The 22841-nt window shown below is 38.6% G+C and overlaps 1 protein-coding gene across 3 annotated transcripts in view; it reads right to left on the bottom strand.

The window, feature by feature from the left end:
* Positions 1–1918: 1918 nt before the first annotated feature.
* Positions 1919–22841, bottom strand: part of LOC134653151 (CBP80/20-dependent translation initiation factor) — a 34439-nt gene continuing 13516 nt past the window's right edge. For all 3 annotated transcript variants that reach the window (XM_063508485.1, XM_063508486.1, XM_063508487.1), the window contains 5 exons: positions 8573–8714; positions 7411–7666; positions 6071–6261; positions 4246–4443; positions 1919–2144 (listed from right to left, as the gene is read on the bottom strand). In XM_063508485.1, coding sequence (XP_063364555.1) covers positions 1923–2144; positions 4246–4443; positions 6071–6261; positions 7411–7666; positions 8573–8714 — 1009 coding nt within the window. In that variant the 3' untranslated portion in view covers positions 1919–1922. The remainder of the gene's footprint in view (positions 2145–4245; positions 4444–6070; positions 6262–7410; positions 7667–8572; positions 8715–22841) is intronic.

Raw genomic sequence — 22841 nt, 5'->3', positions numbered from 1 at the left:
TGTTAACTGAATGTAAATGTGAACTTAAAAGTACTATGGTATCACTTATCTCTAAACAAGTCTGAGTGTGGTAAAATACATAAAACAAATTTTGGTCCAGCTTCAACAACTATTTTGATTAATCCTTGTTAATTAAGACATCAACGCTATTACAGTCTTTGGTTAGGACAGAAATAAACAGACCCTACAGTAACTTAAGTTTAAATAATATCACAAGCATCATTACATTGAATTTCTCGCGCTAATCTCAGTCAAACGTAAATTGAAAGAAAATGGTTAAAAGAAAATAAGATTGCTTATTTTATAAGCTGGCTGAACTACTTATCATTTAGTTATCCGCAGTATATTAAATTATCCGCGCTTATCTTGAAATACTAACTGTTATTAATTGTTTAACCGGTGTCTAGTAGCCCTAGTAAAATTTTCAAGACAGCTATTATTAGGTATTGACTAAAAAAGGCTATATACGGCACAAGTATACAAAAGCGAGAGGCATACTACAGAGATGGCAATAGGTACCTAGAGTTAGAAAATAAACAAACGACAAAGGATGCAATGCACCAAATACTATGCGGGGACCGTACAGTAGTGTACACCGTTTTGTCAACTAACTATGTTAAACGTACTTTTTAATACTTTTAAGGCATATATCTTCGTCTCCTTTACATAATAATCCACCTAGAGCTAATTTAAAATATTATACAGCTCACTTCCGCACTTAAAGAAATTTCATACATGTTTCCGTTGGAAACTTGTGTTTAATATCTTGAAAGTGCTGAAAATGCTTAATAAATTTAAAAGGCACTCGATCTGAGCTCGCAGCAGTTTCATGCCTGCAGTACATACAACAAGAGGCATCAGATTATGTGTATCTGAAAACCTTTCTAAAGTCGTGCTAAAGTGGTATTTTTGTCCGGTAACAACATAACTGAGACCGAAAACCTTGTGCGGTATTTCGCGAGCACCGTCGGACTGTCAAAATTTATCTTAATACCACAAGGATGTAAATGTAACGCAGCTAAACTTACGCGCGCGGCATCGTATCTACTTCCCAATGTATCTAAGCAGACGTGCAAGTCGCTGAAACTTTCCAAGAAGTCCTTAAAATTTCTGGAATATTTCACAGGAAACTAATTCTGGTAATGGAAAATTTCGATTCCCGTACAGTTGTACAAACCAATCTAGGGGATTTAAATGTCGTCCTCAGGTGTACCACTGCAAGAACGGTTTGTTTTCAGCGTGGAATATATTGTATAACTTGTGACAGGGACTATTGTTGATAAGCCCACATGGTCTGTGTAGATGCGGTGTCGAGCCAGGCTACGAAAGGCGCTGCTGAGCCGCAAGGAGGCGACCGCCGCGCCCGCGCCCGCTCCCGCCGCCGACTTGCAGTCGCTTGCAGTTGCAGTCGCAGGCAACTGCCTGAGAACTACACATGGGTAACTCAGGAGTGATAGATAAAAAAGATATATATCTTTCTCGTTTCATGAATCACTCTTCTTGTCTTTACGAATCCGAATGTATCAGTATATCCGTACCTCTCACTCCCTCGGCAACGATTTACTAAAGCTAAAGCGATAAGCGATTCGCGCGTCGACCGAAGTAACATGAACGAGCGACAGCGGTCGTTCGGGCGGATTCGGAGTTTCGGACGCGTCATTCGCTTCGCTATTCCGCGGGAACGAGAAGTCTGTCTCTCTCTCATTCATAAGATGACGCAAAGTCAGCAAGTGCCGATACAGTTGTGAGCGGGGCAACTGATACACACGGATATAAAAGAATGATACATATCCCAGTGATAAAAAGATATATATCAATCTTTTCCCTCTACTGACACATTTCGCCCATGTCTACTTGGCAGTTGCCTGAGAACTGAAAGTTTCCGACGCTACCTCAGTCATCCACGCAGATCGTGCCCCCCCCTACTTGGAGGAGGGGTAGTAGTAGAGCACGGCGCAGCCCGGCAGCTGCCAGCGGCTGGCGTGCAGCTCGATGAGCTGCAGCAGCGTGCGGCGCGTGGAGGGCGCGGCGTGCGTGTTGAGGAAGGCGTCGCGCACGGCCGCCAGCAGCCGCTCCAGGTCGCCAGGCAGCGCCTGCTCCAGGTCGCGACCGATGTACGTCAGCACGAAGAACAGGTTCTCCGTCTGGAATAGGGATTCAAAATTAAAAAAATTCAAAATTCTTTATTTCATAATAGTATACAGGGATGATGACACATGTTGAATTTTATAACAAAATCTAGTAAAATAGATAGCAAACGAGCAATTTATCACAATAATGTGGATATTAAAATAAAATATTGAAAAATTACAAAATTACAGGACTAAAGTCTATTCTTTTATTCGGTAGACTGAAATGACAGTTAATAGTATGGAATGACATTTCATGTTCATACTATTAACTGTCATTTCAGTCTACCGAATAAAAAAATAGACTTTAGAAAGTTTCAAAATTTAAGTTTTTTCAGCACGAAGAACAGGTTCTCCGTCTGGAATAGGGATGGTGACACATTGAATAATTTTACGGTTTAGACTCGCTTGTTTTACGCGATACACGGCCGTCGTGAACGCTGCTCGCACTGTTAGTGCTTGAGAAAGGAGACCTAGGCTCTCCGAAACGTGTCGCGCGAGTGACTTAAAACAAGTGAGTCTAAACCGTAAAATTATTCAATGTTAGCATGTCTCGCAACAGTTTAAATTCGATGATGACACATGTTGAATTTTATAACAAAATCTAGTAAAATAGCAAACGAGCAATTTGTACAATAATGTGGATATTAAAATAAAATATTGAAAAATTACAAAATTACAGGACCAGAAAGTTTCAAAATTTAAGTTTTTTTTAACTTCCAAAAACGATAAAAGTAAGGGTACCATTCAATTCCTTACACATTGTATACCAACTATATAGATAAACGCAATATTTCACCGACAAAAACACAATTTTCTTGTTTTGTCCATACGGGCGATGCGGTCCAGATGGGCGATGACGTCACGGCCTCTATTCGTTTTGTATAGAGCGTTTCGCGAGTGAAGTGCGACTGTCGGACTTTGACTACAATTTCTGACTTTTGTGTTACTTTAATGCAATGGGTCCCATATAAACATTTGATCCTAAAAACAAACCCGATCGATTGATACCATAAAAAAATTTAGTCATGTAGCCTATTATTAATATAGCTCGTCAAGCAAATCTTGTCAGTAAAAAAAGGCGCGAAATTCAAATTTTCTATGGGACAATACCCTTCGCGCCTACATTTTTCAAATTTGCCGCCTTTTTCTACTGACAAGATCAGATTGACCAGCTATAGTTATTGGTACACGATCGTAGCGAGTGGTTCAAAAGGATCTTCAGCGTTGCACAGGGTTTCAATGTACGAGAGTTAAACTTCGATACCGCGACAAACAATTTTTTTACAACATCACTACGAGTAATTTCTGTAAAACATTACGAGTCAAATCCAAATGGACGTTATTAAATATTTAGCATTCAAAATTATCACAGTTTTTTTTATCATACCAGCTCGTAAAGGCTCTCTTTATTCTTCAAAAAACTGATGAGAAAATTGCATTTTATCAACAGAGCGGAGAAAATAGTTTGATGCATATTTTGAGTCGTTTCTCGATTGGTGGAACTGGGTTTAAAACATTAGCCTTAACCTTTTCCACGCCGTGTCAAACACAAAAGCTGTCACTCAGACGCCACATCATTGAAGTGTCAAAACTGAAGTTGAACTTTATGTATACGCACGTAGGTCGATGTTGCTCTGTGGTCTGTGACCGATTAATCGGTCTTTGGCGTTGAACCTACGGTGCGGATATATCGGTCATTGGCGTCCAAAAGGTTAAGAACAGCGCCATCTACTATGCAAATGGACAACTAAAACCAATAAACCTCTTCTTCTTCGTCTTTTCTTGCTGTTGTTGTCGTCTGTACATCGTATATATTTCGTTTGTGGTGACCGTACCGTTCCGACTGAACATCTAGCGACCTTCACCAAGAAGGAGTTTTGGCCGAAGGGTGTCAAGTTTCGGCGGTTCCGCGGCCGGTTCCCTGACACTGCGGGGTTGCGTAATGCATCGCAATCATAATGTGTTTTTTAGTGTTTAGTTATATTTTTATAATATGTATGCTAGTTTTAAGGTATTTATGTATGGGCCACTAGTTGCCTGAAATAAACGATTTCATTCATTCATTCATATTTTGTCGTCACGAATAAAAATATTTTATCTTAGCAAAACTCACGTCTCCGGCGGAAGGCACGGGCTGCCGGATACAGTCCTCGCAGCACTTGCAGATGAGCGTGAGCAGCACCTGGCCGGGCTGCGCCGACGCGCCGCGCCGCTGTACCGCCCTCCGGCGCAGCTGGCAGTACATCTCCAGCAGGAACGACAGGAACGCCATCAGCCGCGGCCGGCCTCCGCCCACGATTGTGCCCAACAGCTGGTAATTGCAAATATCAGAATTTAACTTTACCCTATACAGCGGGGAAATGCTGCCAGCGTCTTCGGCACCATGCCAAAGGGGTCCAACTTTTTAGATTTATTTTAATTTTATATAGTATTAGTTTTTAGTTTTAATTTAGTTTTATTTAGTTAAGTTAGTTTATTTATTGATGAATGTACATTTACCTGTTAATTTATTTATTTCATTAAAAAAAATTTTTTAGTTTTAGAAAAAAAAAAAAACTTTAAATTTCAACTTTTGTACTGAAAATCAAAAAGATAATGCTTTTTTTTTTTTAATTAGTATGCAGTTTGGTCGACCTTGTGACCAGCGACTGCTCTTGTTGGGAGAAGATTGGTAACGTGGCCGGAAGGGAAAAAGATAATGCTCCAATTACACGAAAGTTATGTGCCAAGATCTACCTTAGCTATGTATAAAAAAGGACCGCAGTACAAATGTATAAGAATTTTTAATAATATCCCTAATGCTATCAAAGCCGAACCAGATGACAAAATGTTTAACACTAGACTAAAAACCCTGTTAATAGAAAATTGTTATTACACAGTCAAATCGTTTCTCGAAGATAATACGCTAGATAATAAGTATGACATTGAATTAATTTAGGATTTTTTTTTTCAATCATAGCTTGACCTACTAGTACCAACAATAAATCTACTATTACCTATACGATTAGAAAAGACGTCCGGAAAATAAACTATACTATATTTTGACAAAATAATTCCATTAACTATTTAATATTCCAATTTATTTATTGACATTATAATCCTGAATTAATTGCTATGTAGATGCTATTTTATTAAATAATTGGTAACTTTAAATGATTATATTATATAACCTGATAGAATCGTATAAAGTCCTATATAACTGTAAATATAAGTACCTACTATTGTGTGCCCTTACAGGGTGTCATGAACTGGCCTCTTAAATTGTAACACCTTATTATGTACATGACAATGCAATATTGAATAAATGACTAAATGACTAACACATTCACTGCCCCCGACGCACATGTGCGTCCACCGTCATACAAGTTTGTTCCTAGGCCACACCCCCTGGCAGTGAATGCGTTAATTGGAGAGTCGTACGTTTTTACATCGTAAAGGAAATGTACGTCCAGACCATTGCATTTGTAAATGTAATATTGGCGCCCGCCTGGCAGCTATGGGACGTACTGAACACAGATCAAGCGAGTTAGACGGATTCACAGTATTCACACAGAATGAACCGCCTCGCGCGGAAATTGCCGCGCAAAACAGTTCAATACGTGTGCCACGACCGAGTTCGTTCGACTCGAGCGAGGCATGTCAATGCTCTCATAAGACGGTCGTTCTATGTGGCCTATACACAGTTCGCAAATGTCAAATGCATAATGAAATTGTGAGCGTCCCGACTATTGGGTATTTTATGATTCCGCTCCCAGGCCGGACGATCCGATAGTCGGGATCGTGGTACTACACCTTCATATGAAGAAATTTTTGTGGCCTGGCGCGGATGTCTTGTTTGGCTGGGTGGCAATGAATGTTAACACTTCACATTTTATCACCCCGAGCGTGATAATCGCCAGTAGATTTCCCCATCAGGCACGATATTAAAAGCTCCTCACCTTCTCCCGGTCCTGGTACCACTGCTGGCAGGTGTTGAGCAGCGACTCGAGGAAGGTCTCGGTCTGCTCGCGCTCCACCACGGCGATGCAGCGGCGCGCGGCCGGCAGCGCGTAGCGCGGGGACTCCACCGCGCGCGACACCAGGTGACCGACCGCGTCCATCAGGGTTCGCGCGCATACCGAGTTAGGGTCTGTACAACAATGATAACAAACATTACAAGATTTAAACATAGTTATGTGCAGAGCATGCATGGAAGAAGAGGAAACAACAAAACACATACTCCTAGACTGCAAACAGGTAGAAACATACAGGAACAAATACCTAGGAACTCCGAGCACACTAAAAGAGGCAGTCAGCAACCTGAAAACACTGCTAGGTTTCATGGAGGAGCTGGGGTGGTTAGAGTAGCGCCACCTCGTTTCACGCAAAATAGGCACAATAGTTGTCGATTTGCGGAAAATGCCCAGAAACACTAACTAACTAGCGCCTGCATGTTTCCGTCATAGAATGTGGTGGGCTGAGTGAGCTGATAGCTGCGATGAGTGCCTATCGATGCAATACTCCAGCGTCAGCCAGCAGCCCCAGCGCAGCCTTTGCACTGGCCAAAGCACCAGCCGAGGTCAGTACTACTACTGATGGGGCTGAGCTGCCACCGGCTAGTGAACCAGCTGTAGATTTTAACCTTCGAGCGCCTTATGATTACGAGCGATGCACTTGACGATGACGACTTGGAGCGCTTTAGCCCGGGGCGGGGACGAACTGCGGACGGATGCTCTTGCCGTTCCCGATGGAAAGCGAGGGAGAGAAGGGACTTCTTTACTAGAACTAGCTGTAGACATCCGTTGTAAAGGGAGGGGAATATTTCTCTGGAACTAGCCGTAGACATTTACCTTCGAGCGCCTTGTCGATGCACTCCTGTATCTCCTGCGGGAAGTTGCCCAGATCCCCTGCATCAGCAGCCAGTCCTAACGCCGCCATGCCACTCGCTAGGGCATCAGCCGACGTGAGCGACTTGGAGCGCTTCAGGCCCGGCATGAACTGCGGACGAATACTCTTCCCGTTCCCGTTGGAAAGCGAGAAGAGAAGGGACTTCTTTACTAGAACTAGCTGTAGACATTTACCTTCGAGCGCCTTATCGATACACTCCTGTATCTCCTGCGGGAAGTTGCCCAGATCCCCTGCATCAGCAGCCAGTCCTAACGCCGCCATGCCACTCGCTAGGGCATCAGCCGACGTGAGCGACTTGGAGCGCTGCAGGCCGGGGACAAACTGCGGACGTATGCTCTTTCCGTTGGAAAGGGAGGGGAATATTTCTCTGAAACTAGCTGTAGACGTTTACCTTCGAGCGCCTTATCGATGCACTCCTGTATCTCCTGCGGGAAGTTGCCCAGATCCCCTGCATCAGCAGCCAGTCCTAACGCAGCCATGCCACTCGCTAGAGCATCAGCCGACGTGAGCGACTTGGAGCGCTTCAGGCCCGGCATGAACTGCGGACGGATGCTCTTCCCATTCCCGTTGGTAAGGGAGGAGGGAGGGGACTTCTTCTTCTCTGGGAAGTTCTGCTGTGGCTGCAGTTTGAATTGGACACGTGGACCCTGGAATGGTGCAAGCAATACGTGAGCCTTATATACTTATTTATTAGGACTATAATTTAGAAAACTCGCTTGCGAGTATCATTACATTGCGGTATTTGATCGATCGGCGGGATTGTATGTAACCTCAATATTCTGCAATTTAACTATACTCGCATTGATCCCGTATTGCACAAAATACAACAATGTAAAATGGAAGACTTAATAACAAATAGCATTATCGACCAGACCACCATAGGGCCAAACATACCTACTTAATAGGTAAACAGATACTATATCAGACTCTTCAAACGCAAGTCCATAAAAAACATCGGTCACATGAACAACAGAAAACGGCAAATAAAATAATAGTCTCATTTCGTCTCGAGAAATCAAGATGAAACCGGCTTTGTGATGAATCGTTAAGTAAATACAAATAACGTTAGGCCTACATTTTAGCATCTCGCTGATAACAAATGCGTGACAACTAAATGCTAACAAATGTACTAAACACGCAATTATTAAATCCGTGCAAATGTATGAAGTTTTAATTAAACTAATATTACCAGCTACATATTTAGAAGCGACACTCCATAACACCAATTACACCAATCATTGGATTCATAAATAAGACTAGGTACTTTCAAATCAACTATCATTTCCTCGATCAAACCACGCACGTCGTTTAGCAGCCAGAAGAGAAATTATTTTCAATCAAATACCTACAACAGCAAAGGGCTCATTTACACGGCGCGCGAACTCGCATGTGATTTTAGTTACATTGCGGACCATTGAGGTTCCAACAACTCAGCCGACCGATCAAATAACGCTATGTATGCGAGTTCTCGCACCGTGTAAAGAGTGATGCTGTTAACGAAAGACTTCAAACGCATGTTAGTTTTAAGGTCATCAACTAATTATAGGACCTACCTGCGCCACGTGCCCGCTGGACGCGCTGTTGAGCAGCGCGTGCACGGGCATCACGGGCCGGTAGTGCGGGGGCACCTGCGCTGACAGCACGGCCGAGCGGGAGTGCTGCAGCCCTCCTCCGAAGGTCACGCCCATTGCTGGCCTGTAACACACATAAACGTTCTATAAGAACCGTTTGAGAAACACGTAGAGTGCACTAACCTCATTTTTTTCTACCCTCCTCAAATGAAACTATGAGTATGAATCTAATACTGTCTTCGGCGAAGCTACGCACGAATGACACGTTGGAAATTGCTGGCCGTGCGATACTTGCGTAGGACAGTCGTGAGTGGGCACTGGGCAGGTAGCACGTTTAGCAAAAAACGTAAGGCGAATTGAAGCACGAATCGTTGGGAACCTAAGAAGTAATGGAATTACTTATATTTAAAACTTTGATAGGTACTCTGCGTCTCAATAATAGTATATCAAATAATATGTAACATCAATTAAATCATTTTTTTGGCAATGACTGGAAACAGTACTATTTTTTCCAGTAAACATTTTCTAGTAAGTTTAATACATGAAAAACTTCCTTGATAATAACATTTTCCGCCTATTAGTGTAAACCACGTGTAAACATAAATAATTATTTAACATAAATAATGAAATTCCTGCTTCCTGCTATGTAATTACCACGTGGATTGTTTTTTAACATTCCCGAAGTTTTTATTGAATTATCGGTACAATTTGTGAGTAGGTAGTACATTAACTATAACATTTATATCAAAATAGAGTATATACCTATTAATTTATAAAGAATAAAGTTTTAGACTGTTTGTGAGGTAGTGGTGGAGGTGTGGAGGTTTTAGGCAGTACTTAGGTATAAAATAACTAGCTGTTGCCCGCGACTTCGTACGCGTGGATTTGTATATTGGTGGTTATTCTACATTAGCTTAGAACATTATGCAGCAAAATATTGCAGTAGGACGGTTAATCATTTGTTAATTATTAATATTATACAACGCATGAGACTTGTCTTTCACAACCTACGAAGTTTCTAGCCCCTAACTAAATAAAATTGTTCTCGACATAATCCCTCTCAACCCCCTTAGAAGATTTTCATGTCCTCTATTCAATAAAACCTACTACCTATTTACGAAGTTTGAAGTAAATAAAATTTGAACTTTTTAACCATTTTAGGGGATGAATTTTTAAAAACGCTGAAATGGCTTTTCTTGTATTCTAATAATATGCCTCTGTACAAAGATTCAAGCCCCGTTCTCACAAAAATGTTTGAACTCCATACAAACCACCACCTTGAGATATAAATTTTCAAAAACGCTGAAATTATTTTTTTTCCGTTTTAAAATAATACCTTTTTATGAATTTTCAAGTTCCTAGCTTAAAATAAAATTTGAACCCCGTACAAACTTTCAACCCCTTTTTAAACCTGTTAGGGGATGAATTTTACAAAACGCTGAAATTACTTGTATTGTCTTCTAATAATATCCCCAAATACAAAGATTCAAGTCCCGCGCTCGAAAAAATGTTTGTTATCCATACAAACTTTCAACTCTTTTTTCATCACCTTAGGGGATGAATTTTCAAAAACGCTGAAATTAGTTTTCTTGTATTTAAATTTAATATCTATTTGCAAAGTTTCAAGTTCCTAGCTTAAAATGAAATTTGCACCCCAAGACGAACTTTCATCCCCTTTTTAACCCCCTTAGGGGTTGAATTTCCAAAAACGTCGCAATTACTTTATTTTGTAATCGGTTACTATGCCTTTCTAAGAAGTTTCAAGGCATTTGTAATGGATTCAAACTTTCAACCCCTTTTTAACCCTGTTAGGGGATGAATTTTCAAAAACGCTGAAATTACTTTTCCTGTCTTATAATAATATCCCCATATACAAAGTTTCAAGTCCCATACTCACAAAAATATTTGATCTCCATACAAATTTTCAACCCCTTTTTCACCACCTTGGGGGATGAATTTTCAAAAACGCTGAAATTAGTTTTCTTGTTTTTTAATATAATAAATTTTTACAAAGTTTCAAATTCCTAGCTTAAAATAAAACTTGTACCCCATACAACCTTTCATCCCCTTTTTAACCCCCTTAGGGGTTGAATTTTTCAAAATCGCTTCTTATCTCTTGTACACTTTATAAATGCAACCTAGTGTGCAAATTTCAACTTTCTAGCTTTTGTAGTTTCGGCTCTGCGTTGATGAATCAGTCAGTCAGTCAGTCAGGACACTTGCATTTATATATATCTTCTATATATATAAATGCAAGTGTCCTGACTGACTGACTGACTGACTGACTGACTGACTGACTGACTGACTGATTCATCAACGCAGAGCCGAAACTACAAAAGCTAGAAAGTTGAAATTTGCACACTAGGTTGCATTTGTAAAGTGTACAAGAGATAAGAAGCGATTTTGAAAAATTCAACCCCTAAGGGGGTTAAAAAGGGGATGAAAGGTTGTATGGGGTTCAAGTTTTAGTTTAAGCTACGAATTTGAAACTTTGTGAAAATGTATTATATTAAAAAACAAGAAAACTAATTTCAGCGTTTTCGAAAATTCATCCCCCAAGGTGGTGAAAAAGGGGTTGAAAGTTTGTATGGAGATCAAATATTTTTGTGAGTGTGGGACTTGAAACTTTGTATGTGGGTATATTATTATAAGACAGGAAAAGTAATTTCAGTGTTTTTGAAAATTCATCCCCTAACAGGGTTAAAAAGGGGTTGAAAGTTAGAATCCATTACAAATGCGTTGAAACTTCTTAGAAAGGCATAATAGCCGATTACAAAACAAAGTAATTGCGACGTTTTAGGAAATTCAACCCCTAAGGGGGTAAAAAAGGGGATGAAACTTGGTCTTGGGGTGCAAATTTTGTTTTAAGCTAGGACCTTGAAACTTTGCAAAAAGGTATTAAATTAAAAAACAAGAAAACTAATTTCAGCGTTTTTAAAAATTCATCCCCCGAGGTGGTGAAAAAGGGGTTGAAAGTTTGTACGGAGATCAAATATTATTGAGGGTGCGGGACTTGAGTCTTTGTATAAAGCCATATTATTAGAACTCAAGAAAAGTAATTTCAGCGTTTTTAAAAATTCATCCCTTAAAAGGGTTAAAAAGGGGATGAAAGGTTGTATGGGGTTCAAGATTTATTTTAAGCTAGGAATTTGTACCTTTGTGAAAATATATTATATAAAAAAATAAGAAAACTAATTTCAGCGTTTTCGAAAATTCATCCCCCAAGGTGGTGAAAAAGGGGTTGAATGTTTGTATAGAGATCAAATATTTTTGTGAGTGTGGGACTTGAAACTTTGCATATGGGTATATTATTATAAGACAGGAAAAGTAATTTCAGCGTTTTTGAAACTTCATCCCCTAACAGGGTTAAAAAGGGGTTGAAAGTTTGAATCCATTACAAATGCTTTGAAACTTCTTAGAAAGGCATAATAGCCGATTACAAAATAAAGTAATTGCGACGTTTTAGGAAATTCAACCCCTAAGGGGGTAAAAAAGGGGATGAAACTTTGTCTTGGGGTGCAAATTTTATTTTAAGCTAGGACCTTGAAAATTTGCACAAAAGTATTAAATTAAAAAACAAGAAAACTTATTTCAGCGTTTTTAAAAATTCATCCCCCGAGGTGGTGAAAAAGGGGTTGAAAGTTTGTACGGAGATCAAATATGATTGAGAGTGCAGGACTTGAGTCTTTGTAAAAAGCCATATTATTAGAACTCAAGAAAAGTAATTTCAGCGTTTTTAAAAATTCATCCCTTAAAAGGGTTAAAAAGGGGATGAAAGGTTGTATGGGGTTCAAGATTTATTTTAAGCTAGGAATTTGAAACTTTGTAAAAATGTATTATATAAAAAAATAAGAAAACTAATTTCAGCGTTTTCGAAAATTCATCCCCCAAGGTGGTGAAAAAGGGGTTGAAAGTTTGTATGGAGATCAAATATTTTTGTGAGTGTGGGACTTGAAACTTTGTATATGGGTATATTATTATAAGATAAGAAAAGTAATTTCAGTGTTTTTAATAATTCATCCCCTAACAGGGTTAAAAAGGGGTTGAAAGTTTGAATCCATTACAAATGCTTTGAAACTTTTTAGATAGGCATAATAGCCGATTACAAAAAAAAGGAATTGCGACGTTTTAGGAAATTCAACCCCTAAGGGGGTAAAAAAGGGGATGAAACTTTGTCTTGGGGTGCAAATTTTATTTTAATCTAGGACCTTGAAACTTCGCAAAAAGGTATTAAATTAAACAACAACAAAACTAATTTCAGTGTTTTTTAAAATTCATCCCCCAAGGTGGTGAAAAGGGGGTTGAAAGTTTGTACGAAGATCAAATATTTTTTAGAGTGCGGGACTTGAATCTTTGTATAAAGCCATATTATTAGATCTCAAGAAAAGTAATTTCAGCGTTTTCAAAGATTCATCCCTTAAAATGGTTAAAAAGGGGTTAAAAGATTGTATAGGGTTTAAACTTTATTTTAAGCTACGAATTTGTAACTACGTAAAAAGTTATTTCATTAAAAGAGAAGAAAACTATTGTCAGCGTTTTTCAAAATTCAATATTTAAGGTGGTGAAAAAGGGGTTGAAAATTTGTATGGAGGTCAACATTTTTTGTAAGTACGGGACTTGAATCTTTGTATAATGACATATTATTAGAATACGAGAAAAGTAATTTCAGCGTTTTTAAAAATTCATCCCCTATAAGGGTCCAAAAGGGGTTGAAAGTTTGTATAGGGTTCAAATTTTATTTAAATCTAGGAACTTGAAACTTCGTAAAAAGGTATTTTATTAAAAAAACAAAAAAACCTATTCAGCGTTTTTAAAAATTCATCCCCCGAGGAGGTGAAAAAGGGGTTGAAAATTTGTATGAAGGTCAACATTTTTTGTAAGTACGGGACTTGAATCTTTGTATAATGACATATTATTACAATACAAGAAAAGTAATTTCAGCGTTTTTAAAAATTCATCCCCTAAAAGTTTAAACAGGGGTTGAGAGTTGGTAGAGGGTTCAAATTTTATTTAAAGCTAGGAACTTCAAACTTCGTAAATAGGTAGTTAGGTAGTAGGTTTTATTAAATAGTGGACTATATTGAGAACAATTTTATTCAGTTAGGGGCTTGAAACTTCGTAGCCAGGTTGTGAAAGACAAATCTCATGCGTTGTATAATAATTAACAAATGATTAACCGTCCCTACTGCTATCTTTTGCTGCATAATGTTCTAAGCTAAGGTAGAATTTATAACCACCAATAAGTACGTAACAATAAGTACGTGTAAGTACGTAAGAAGCAATCTAAGCTCTTATAAAACCCGTGAGCAGCAGTCGGGTAGAAGCACGCGCGGTGGAAGTCTCATTCTGGTACCGGCCCATACTACCGCTAAAGCTAAGAAATCCCTTGGTGTTTTAGGCGTCAGACTGTTCAACACGTTACCTGCTGAAATCAGAGATGTCCTTAGTGATGTCACATTTACTAGAAAGATTAAAAAAATGTTATTGGAGATGGCCTGCTAGGTACACGATCGACGAATTCTTCGACAGGGTGTCATTGATCCATACACACAATGTGAAAGTCTAAATCACTGTTTCGATGGGACCATGATGGGACATTACTGTCACTGTAAAATGTTATTTTTAATTTAGATATTTTAATATGGATTATTAGAAAGCCTTAATGTAACTATTTAAAATTATTTAACGAAACATGGAATTATTTTAGTTTTAAGTTTATAATTATGATCGACACGACATATGTATTTCTGTTCTGCTTTTATTTGTTGTTAAGTATGTTTACATTTAGTGAAATGTAATTTTATTTTATGTACTTACTCCTAACATGTAATTAACGTTATAAATAAAATATGAATATGAATATGATTATGAATATACAAATCCACGCGTACGAAGTCGCGGGCAACAGCTAGTAGATAGATATAAGGGTGGCAATTAATAGACGCTTCATAGTATAACTTTACTGAACCAATAAAAGTAAGGTAGGTACATTTTGCTTAGAAACTGTACGTTTGACTTACCCTACGATAAAAAACAGACAAATCCTTGCGTGGCCGTGGGTAGAAGAAATTCCTCCGAAGAATTTTTGGTTTCAATTTCACTTTAAACTAATCCTATGTACGTCACAAAAACCGTATGTATTGTCAATGGCACCTTTCTTTTTGTATGGAAAATCCTCTATGGTCATGGACATTGTATATCTGAATTTATAAATCACTACAGACATTCAGAAAAGCCGGCTGGAAGAGGGTCCGGGGAAGAATGTATAGTTGACGTCAGAGATATGTTTACACTTTTGCACCTTACTTCTTTGCAATAAGGCGAAAAACGTAAACATATATTGAAGTCGACTGTACTCAACAAGATAACTAGATCGCAATAGTTCCATTTTACCTATACACACACAAAACAACTACTATGTACTTATAATTTAAACTCATTACAACTAAAACAAAAGCATTTCTTGTCATCAATTTTTTTGGCTTATCTGATGACCTAACCGAAGGAAAGTGAAAGTATCTACACAATTCCCGCGACTCGACGTAGTTTAATATTATAATTAATAAGATTTTTATTCTGTTACGCAAATAATTATAAGATTTAAACTGATTTTAAATACCTATAGCTTTTCCTTGTATGTAGTATCATATCCATACCCAGGAATGCATTTTGATGTGAAACAAATGCATATAAGTGAAGGCTGTCGGTAATTAATTATCTTTTGTTTTGGTTACCTACGGGATAGGCAATGCCTAATAGTGTGAGCCAAAGCTGAACGATAATGATAGGTATCTAAGAAGTTCCTACTTATAAATATATAAATAATTTGAATTGAATCGAATTTAATTTCGTCGTGAAAAACATCAATGTAAACAAGGCCCGTCAGCTAACTTTGCGCCGACTTAGACATGTCAAAGTACAGAACTGCTATTATAAATGTCATAATGTCCTAATGATTCTTCCACACTATTACAGCCTGTGCAGAGTAAGCTTAGGCCCGACTCTACTGACAAAATTGACACGTCATTTTATTCATCAACCGAACCTAACAGCTCAATTTAACCGGGCAACAAATAACAGTGCGATGACGACTATTGTCACAATGCTCGTCTTTTGGTGCCCTCATAAATAATAATGGACACTGCGATGTCTGCGATGGTAACAGAAAGGACGTATAACCAACGGTTATCTAATGTTGCAACGCCTTTTAAAAAGTTATAGCACCTGTTATGGAGTGTGGGGACGTGATAGCGGTAGGCAAATGATGACTAAATTAGTTAATCGAATGCAATACGGAATTAAAAGTAACTGAAATTAGACGGTAGAGGTATTGATTGGAAAATAGACAGGTATTGGGAAATAGGCGTGAGCGTAGCAATAGAGGGGCATACAGGTAACGAAATTTTGATTTTCGTTTTTGGCACAAAAAATATTATTTATGCTTTCATGCGGTAACTAAAGCCCTGCATAGAGTCCCGCGTGAAATGGGCACAAGTGGCGTGTCCTGTCTGTGGGCCTGTATCCGAGGGCCTGCTTTGTGCCACTCACTCGTTACCTTGTTAGGTATGATTAAACCTCTTAGTTAGCTATATGACAAGAAATATGACCACTCAACTCAAGTAGCATTTGAGTAAGTACTTGTTTGTAATACAAGCTTCGCGGTCGTCTTGCTTGGCGTTGTTCGACAAGAGTTTGTATATTGTTTGAGATCGTTTAAACTCCGTGGCCAACAAGTATGTCAATAACATCCACGAAGTAGTACAAAAACCTATTTTTCTCTTTGATGTACTACCCTACCCCTCAGGCTCGTCTCCAACCGTCAGACCAGAACTTCAAAACCGATGCGCACTCTACTAGGCGGTCCAGGCGGCAAAATCTAGCTCCTACGAGCAGCGACCGCAGGTTTGGCAAACAGATATGTACACGATGCTATCGAAGGAACGACCAAAAAGGACAAAAAAAGCCCATGAGTATATGAAGTAATCGGTGTTAAAATTAAACCCAAGTAAATATCGCCCAAATTTAGACCACCCTGGCTTATATCGGATGTTATTTATATTTATTACTAATATTACGATCGGTTGCCAAACCAAATCGCCTCCAATTTTATGTCCGCCTAATCGACTCAAAGACGAATCGAAATAAAATCTCAAGTAGGTAGCAACAGACGTTCGGTAAACAGAATAGTAAACGAGGCTGCAGATTACACGTTACCTAGTTACCTATATTAAAAGACGTTGTGCTAATGGGTAAATATAGTAGATAGGTATGTTTTATGACGTGCTCTTGTGATGAATGTGATAAACAGTCTCATATAGACGTACAGTTCGTTTTGTTAGTACGTAGTCTTTTATTTTTGAAGCATAGCTCAGCGAAACAAGAAATGGAATTTCTTAGTATGCTTAGTCCGCAAAACACGACTAAAGCAAACAATATAGGTGACTGTAGCTCTATAATTCTATAAGTGATAAGTGGCGCTACAGTCTACGCAGTGGCGGATTTGCAGTCTTTGCCGCCCTAGGCTCAGACCCTGTAGCCGCCCCTTTTTCAGTATCAGCACCCATCATACTGACTGCATTTAGGTCAGGCAACGAAAAGGTATAGAGGGAAATGCTTGGACACATTTTTTACTAAGTAACTTTGTTTGGACTCGTTAGGAGGTGAAAATATCAAAAGTCGCCGGCCGTAGCCCTTGAGCGGGGGTGGGGGGTTTGATTTAAAGGTCCCATTTTTCGGTTTTTCGCTTATAATATCTTAGAAACTATGCGTCCTTGTGACATGATCATTATACAAAATGAAAGCTGATTAAATTTGCTACAAGTTTTATACAGTCGAGTTTTTCGATAGGTATCTTGTTTAGTTTTTGAGAAAGCCGCTCTTGAATGTCTATAATTTTGCATTAAATTTCCATCAATAATATTCACAGTGCTCACGAGGAAAGGAACCCGAAAGATTTTAACAGTGTAGCAGATCTGCGAAATTGACTCCACACTCGCGTTCGCGGCTTCGTGCACGAGTGTGGAGGGCCCTATACAAGCCCCCCTTCAGACTATTGCGCGTGAATCGCGGCTCGACTTCGCTGAGCGAATATATCGCGACGTTGACGTATGACTCCACACTCGCAAAGTTCTCGGTAATTTCGCAGTTTAGTTCGCGCCAAGATGTCTGAAAAGCATCAGCTGATCGACTTAACTGTAATTTATCTACGGCAATGATTGCTGATGCTTATGATATCGAAAAACTGTACTAAATAAAACTTGTAGCAAATCTAATCAGCTTTCATTTTGTACAATGATCAGTCGTTAGAACGCATAGTTTCCGAGATAAGTATAAGCGAAAAATGGGACCTTCAAATCTCCCTCTTTCCCCGGCTCATTAGCTACGGCCGGGGACTTTTGATATGTTCACCTCCTAAGTAGTTCAAACAAAGTTACGAAGTCAAAAATTGTGTTCCAAGCATTTCTCTCTATACCTTTTTTTGAGAATTCGTTGCCTATATATGAATAATTTTGTGTTATTTCTTGTTATCATCAGCGATTTTTTGCCACAATTTGCCGCCCCTAATATCTCGCCGCCCTAGGCTCGAGCCTACTGTGCCTTATGGGAAATCCGCCACTGAGTCTACGTCATAGCAACCTAGTGGCTAGTAGGTACTATTATTTATTCTGTGCTAGTGGATGCAAAGGACGAATCCTTTTCGTTGGCGGTGAATTATTTTAGGTTTACATATACTGAGGAACTTTGAGTCAAGAGGCAGTATACCTGCTGCGAACATCGAAAATCAAAATTTCGTTATCTGCTTCTCTATCGCTCTTGCATATTCGAGCGATAGAGAAGGTGAAATATCGTTTTCTGCCCTTTAGGACTAAAGCCCCATGTAGTGTGTGTGAATTTTCATGACGATAAAGATACACAAGAACGTAGAGGTGTAGTAAAATATACATTAAAATATGTAGGAGGAAAATAAGTCGTGTTTTTATTTAAACATTACGCACTTATCTCAATTGCTTTTGTGGTTTGGCGTTGCGTTACATGTCACAAAGCTATATCGGCGCTGTTAATATGTTAAAACCTAACAGTAAAACGTGAAATCTGCCTGCCTATCAAACTTGAAAAAAGCGGGTTCATGAAACCCGTATTTGGCTCATTTCGTGAACGCATAGCGACATGCAATAAACCGATATAAAGGCTTCGCAAAGAGAAGATACGTATTCAAGCATAAAAATTCATACTCGCATGCACCCAAGCATATCTGTACTCTGTACGAAACAGTCCTTGATACTTTAACGTGCAAATTCTGCTGAAAATGCCTTTTTTATGATATAGGAGGCAAACGAGCAGACGGATCACTGGGTTGTAACTGCGTTGCCGGCCTTTAAGATGGGAGTTCTCTCTTTTCTTGAAGGTCGTATCAGTCCGGAACTACCGCAGGCATTTCCGCAGGTTCATTCCACAGTTTTTGAAGATTAGGTACTTTTCGACATCGCATCGTCTCGCTAATTTCGTTTTATAGACGAGATACATTAAGGAACTGTATGCAACTAAATATGACTGCGTTTTGGACATCGCGGAAGACAAATTAGGATGCTGTTGCCGACTGCTTGTCATTAACTAAAACATGAAATTCAGTATACTGAAACCGCCTGTAACATTCTTGCAGATCATCTATCCGAATAAGTACCTACATTAAAAACCTGTTATACAGGAAAATATTTTGATAGCATAGCTTCGTCCATAATATACACCGTGTTTTTTTGATTTCCGTTAATTTCAAGGGTGCATTCCTGAGCTTAAATCAAGTAACTTTCGCAAAGACACCGATATTCTAATTAACTCCATTTCGGAGATAATCAATAATTTATTTTTTTCCTATAAGGCCTCTACAAGCGTGTACACTTGCCTTAGGGCTGGTTTACATATTGATTAGTGTTTAGAATGAGTTCATACATTTGCTACTAAACTTAAGTACAATCTCGGTCGATCGACGTTCCAAATGACATTGATATGTCACAGATTTCAATTGTTTGGTTGAGTTAAATGTAATGCCCGTGTTACAACAACGCTATATGCTACATTTAATTATTTTTTAAACTTGTTATTTTTTTGTAAAAAAAGCAAAAACATTTTTTTTTAAATCAACTATGCCGTTTAGTTCTCTTAAACGTACTTAACAATACCCCGAAGTTAACGGAATTCAATAAAAACACGGTGTATAGGTATCATATCGCATCTAAACGCAAAGCGTCGGACGAAAATACCTGTTCAATACCTACTATGTCCGATTCAAAATATGTATCTGCTGAATTCAATGGATCGGCTCACACTTTTAGGTAGCACGTAGTTTCATTAAGTAAACAAAATCATTAATTTCACATGCAAATAAATAAGTCATTGTTACAGACAATCGGCTGACTTCGGTCTGGCGAAACGGCCTTGGTGTAGGATAACGACAGCGAACATCATAGGAGTGATTAGTGAACATGACGCATGACTGTTGGTACCAATTTAAAACTATGGACAAATGTGGAACTGAAATAACTGGGTAATCGTTTCAAGGAGAAGGCGGGCTGCTTTTGATATCTATTAGGCTTTTTAGTGTTTTGTACTTTGTTCGCGGAACACTTATGGGATCACTCCGGTCTTGCCATGCAAATCGGTAAATGTGTTTTTCTCAGAGACCGTTTGACTTAGATATGTTTTCTAATGTCCGGTAGCAAAGTTGCCAAAACGGGTTTATGTTTCGGAATTGAGCTACAACAACTGTCTCCTATATTAATGAGCTGTTTTGGGGAGAGTCATGTATATTTTTTGGCTGCAACCCCACAGATGGGTCCCAGTGCCGTGATGGTAGCCCTAAGTGTAACTACTTATCTATAGAATATATGTAGGTGGCAAAAGCTACATGAGATTTGGGGACGGTGCTGTGTGACGGTGAACCAATAGGTTTAGATTATTCCAACTAATAAATGCAAAAGTAACCTCTTCAGGCTCAAACCGCTGAACCGATTTGATAATTGGTATCGAGATAGGTTGAGACCCGAGGAAGGTCATTAAGGGGACGGTATATGACGTTTTCGATTTAGACCTCACTTTGTGCAATCAATTTGTTCAATGAATGATTAATAACTGCATTAAATTATACGTAAATATGTTCACGAAGAAGCCGTGTACCGGCTCTTCACGCCATATTTTTTTTTATTTCCTGTAATTCTCTACAAATCGACACTAAAAGTGTCCAAAAATCAAAATATGGAGTTCCGTTTGAGCAAGACGCATTACAGTTTTGTCTTTGACAGTAATTGAGTTGTTGTGGGATTTTGAAGGCTAGATAACTAAACTACCAGATTATTATCTACTTATATTTTTACTCACAAATACAACACAGAAATTCAATCCCAAATGTAAACTTTCGTATAATTTCCATACATTGACGACATCACTCAAAACTCTTCTTCGAGTCAGATGGCCGTTGGCCTTGCATCGAAGCAGACCTGTACGTCGTCATAGCTCGTTTTTGACATTAATAAAGACATTTCATCATATACGCATACGAAAATGTATACCAGTAGATAAATTGTATTTCATAAAATAGGGTAAATAAATATAATCACGTCGAGCTCCAGTCAAATTTTAAATGTGAGTTGTTGTTATTTACGGGTCGTAACGGTCGAAAACAGCAGTAAATTATCCTAAAACAATACGATTACAATCGAATTTAAGTAACTTGTTCCTTCAAAACCCGCTTAAAATGAAAAAAGTTTAAAGACTCGTTTTACTGATTGGGATTGATTTTCATTATGCTGGTATCAATTTTGCGTCATTATAAAAATGTATATGACTTCTGTACGTCAATGACTTTTGATGTCAATTAATTGTAATCTTGTATTTATGTTAGAGAATATTATATGTTCATTTAAATATTACTCATCTATTAATACGAAGCGTAATTCGTTTAATACCTAAAGACTTGCAGTGTCTACACCTACTTTGTTGACGTTCGTTCCGTCTATGTATGCGATTACGTAACGTGCTGTTCTGATAATCTTCAAGAATCAAGATAATTAATAACGGCAAGACCAGCATTTAGTACCAGCGAGTTTTGCGGATTTGGAGACCGAGATGAAGCTTACAGGCCAATATCGCTGCGGCCTGGCCTGCTTATTGTTATGTGTATAAATCGAATGTTATATTAATTTACTATAAAAAACAATGTTTTATTTCAATGACATTCTGTGCGTAGAGGTATGTATGTTTCGGTGATTATAAGAATTATGTCCACACAATAATCGTGCAAAGCAGAGACTGCATTATTTCTTTACGGTATAAGCGGTAAGGAAAAACTCATTGGTATCCTGGCTCGTACCAATGAGTTTTTCGGAACTTATGTACGAAATATCATTTGATATTTACCACTAGCTTTTCGGTGAAGGAGGAAACATCGTGAGGAAACCTGCATACTCGTAGTGCATACATTTGCGAAGAAATTCAAAGCTGTGTGTGAAGTCCCCAATCCGCATTGGGCTAGCGTTGAGATTATTGTCTATACAGGGTGGTCCAAACCGTGACGTCCAAAAATCGTGGGCTATCATAATGTACCCCATATGTATGTTAGCCGATTTTTCGTACTTTTCAAGTTATGATTTTTTAAGCTTTTAACTTTTCCTATGTAGGTAATATTCTCCGACCGTCCTTAGTCTGGGACCGACCGGTCTGAAAACCAGCGCCGGGCACCTAGGCCCGGCACACGCTGAGACTGGAACCCTTTGCCTAATACAAAGATCTTCTCACTTTTGTTTTGTATATGATAACAACTGTTTTATTTTATTATGTAAGTAATTCTAACTCTATTTTATGTTCATGTATGTGGCAATAAACAATTCTTATTCTTATTCTATTCTTATTCTTATTCCTATGAAATTCCGGGGTTCCCATACAGAGTGGCTGAAGAATAACTGCATTCCGTTGCCAGGGAGGTGTTGGGATTATACTGAGCAACTTTTATTATGGGACCAACCCCGAAATCGCGAAAAAAAAATTGGCTTTTTATACATTTTGGCTATTCCTTTTTTTATGGAAGGGTAATTTTTTTTCGCGGTTTCGGGGTTGGCCCCATTGTAAAAGTTGCTCAGTATAATCCCAAAACCTCCCTGGCAACGGAAATGCAGTTATTTTTTAGCCACTCTGTATGGGAACCCCGGAATTTCATATGAAAAGTTAAAAGTAAAAAAAAATCATAACTCGATAACTACGA

Source organism: Cydia amplana, chromosome 12, assembly GCF_948474715.1.
Source record: "Cydia amplana chromosome 12, ilCydAmpl1.1, whole genome shotgun sequence".
In the NCBI taxonomy this organism is placed as follows: Eukaryota; Metazoa; Arthropoda; class Insecta; order Lepidoptera; family Tortricidae; genus Cydia; species Cydia amplana.
Note: the sequence above shows the minus strand (reverse complement) of the source record. Positions and strands in the feature narration are given on the sequence as shown.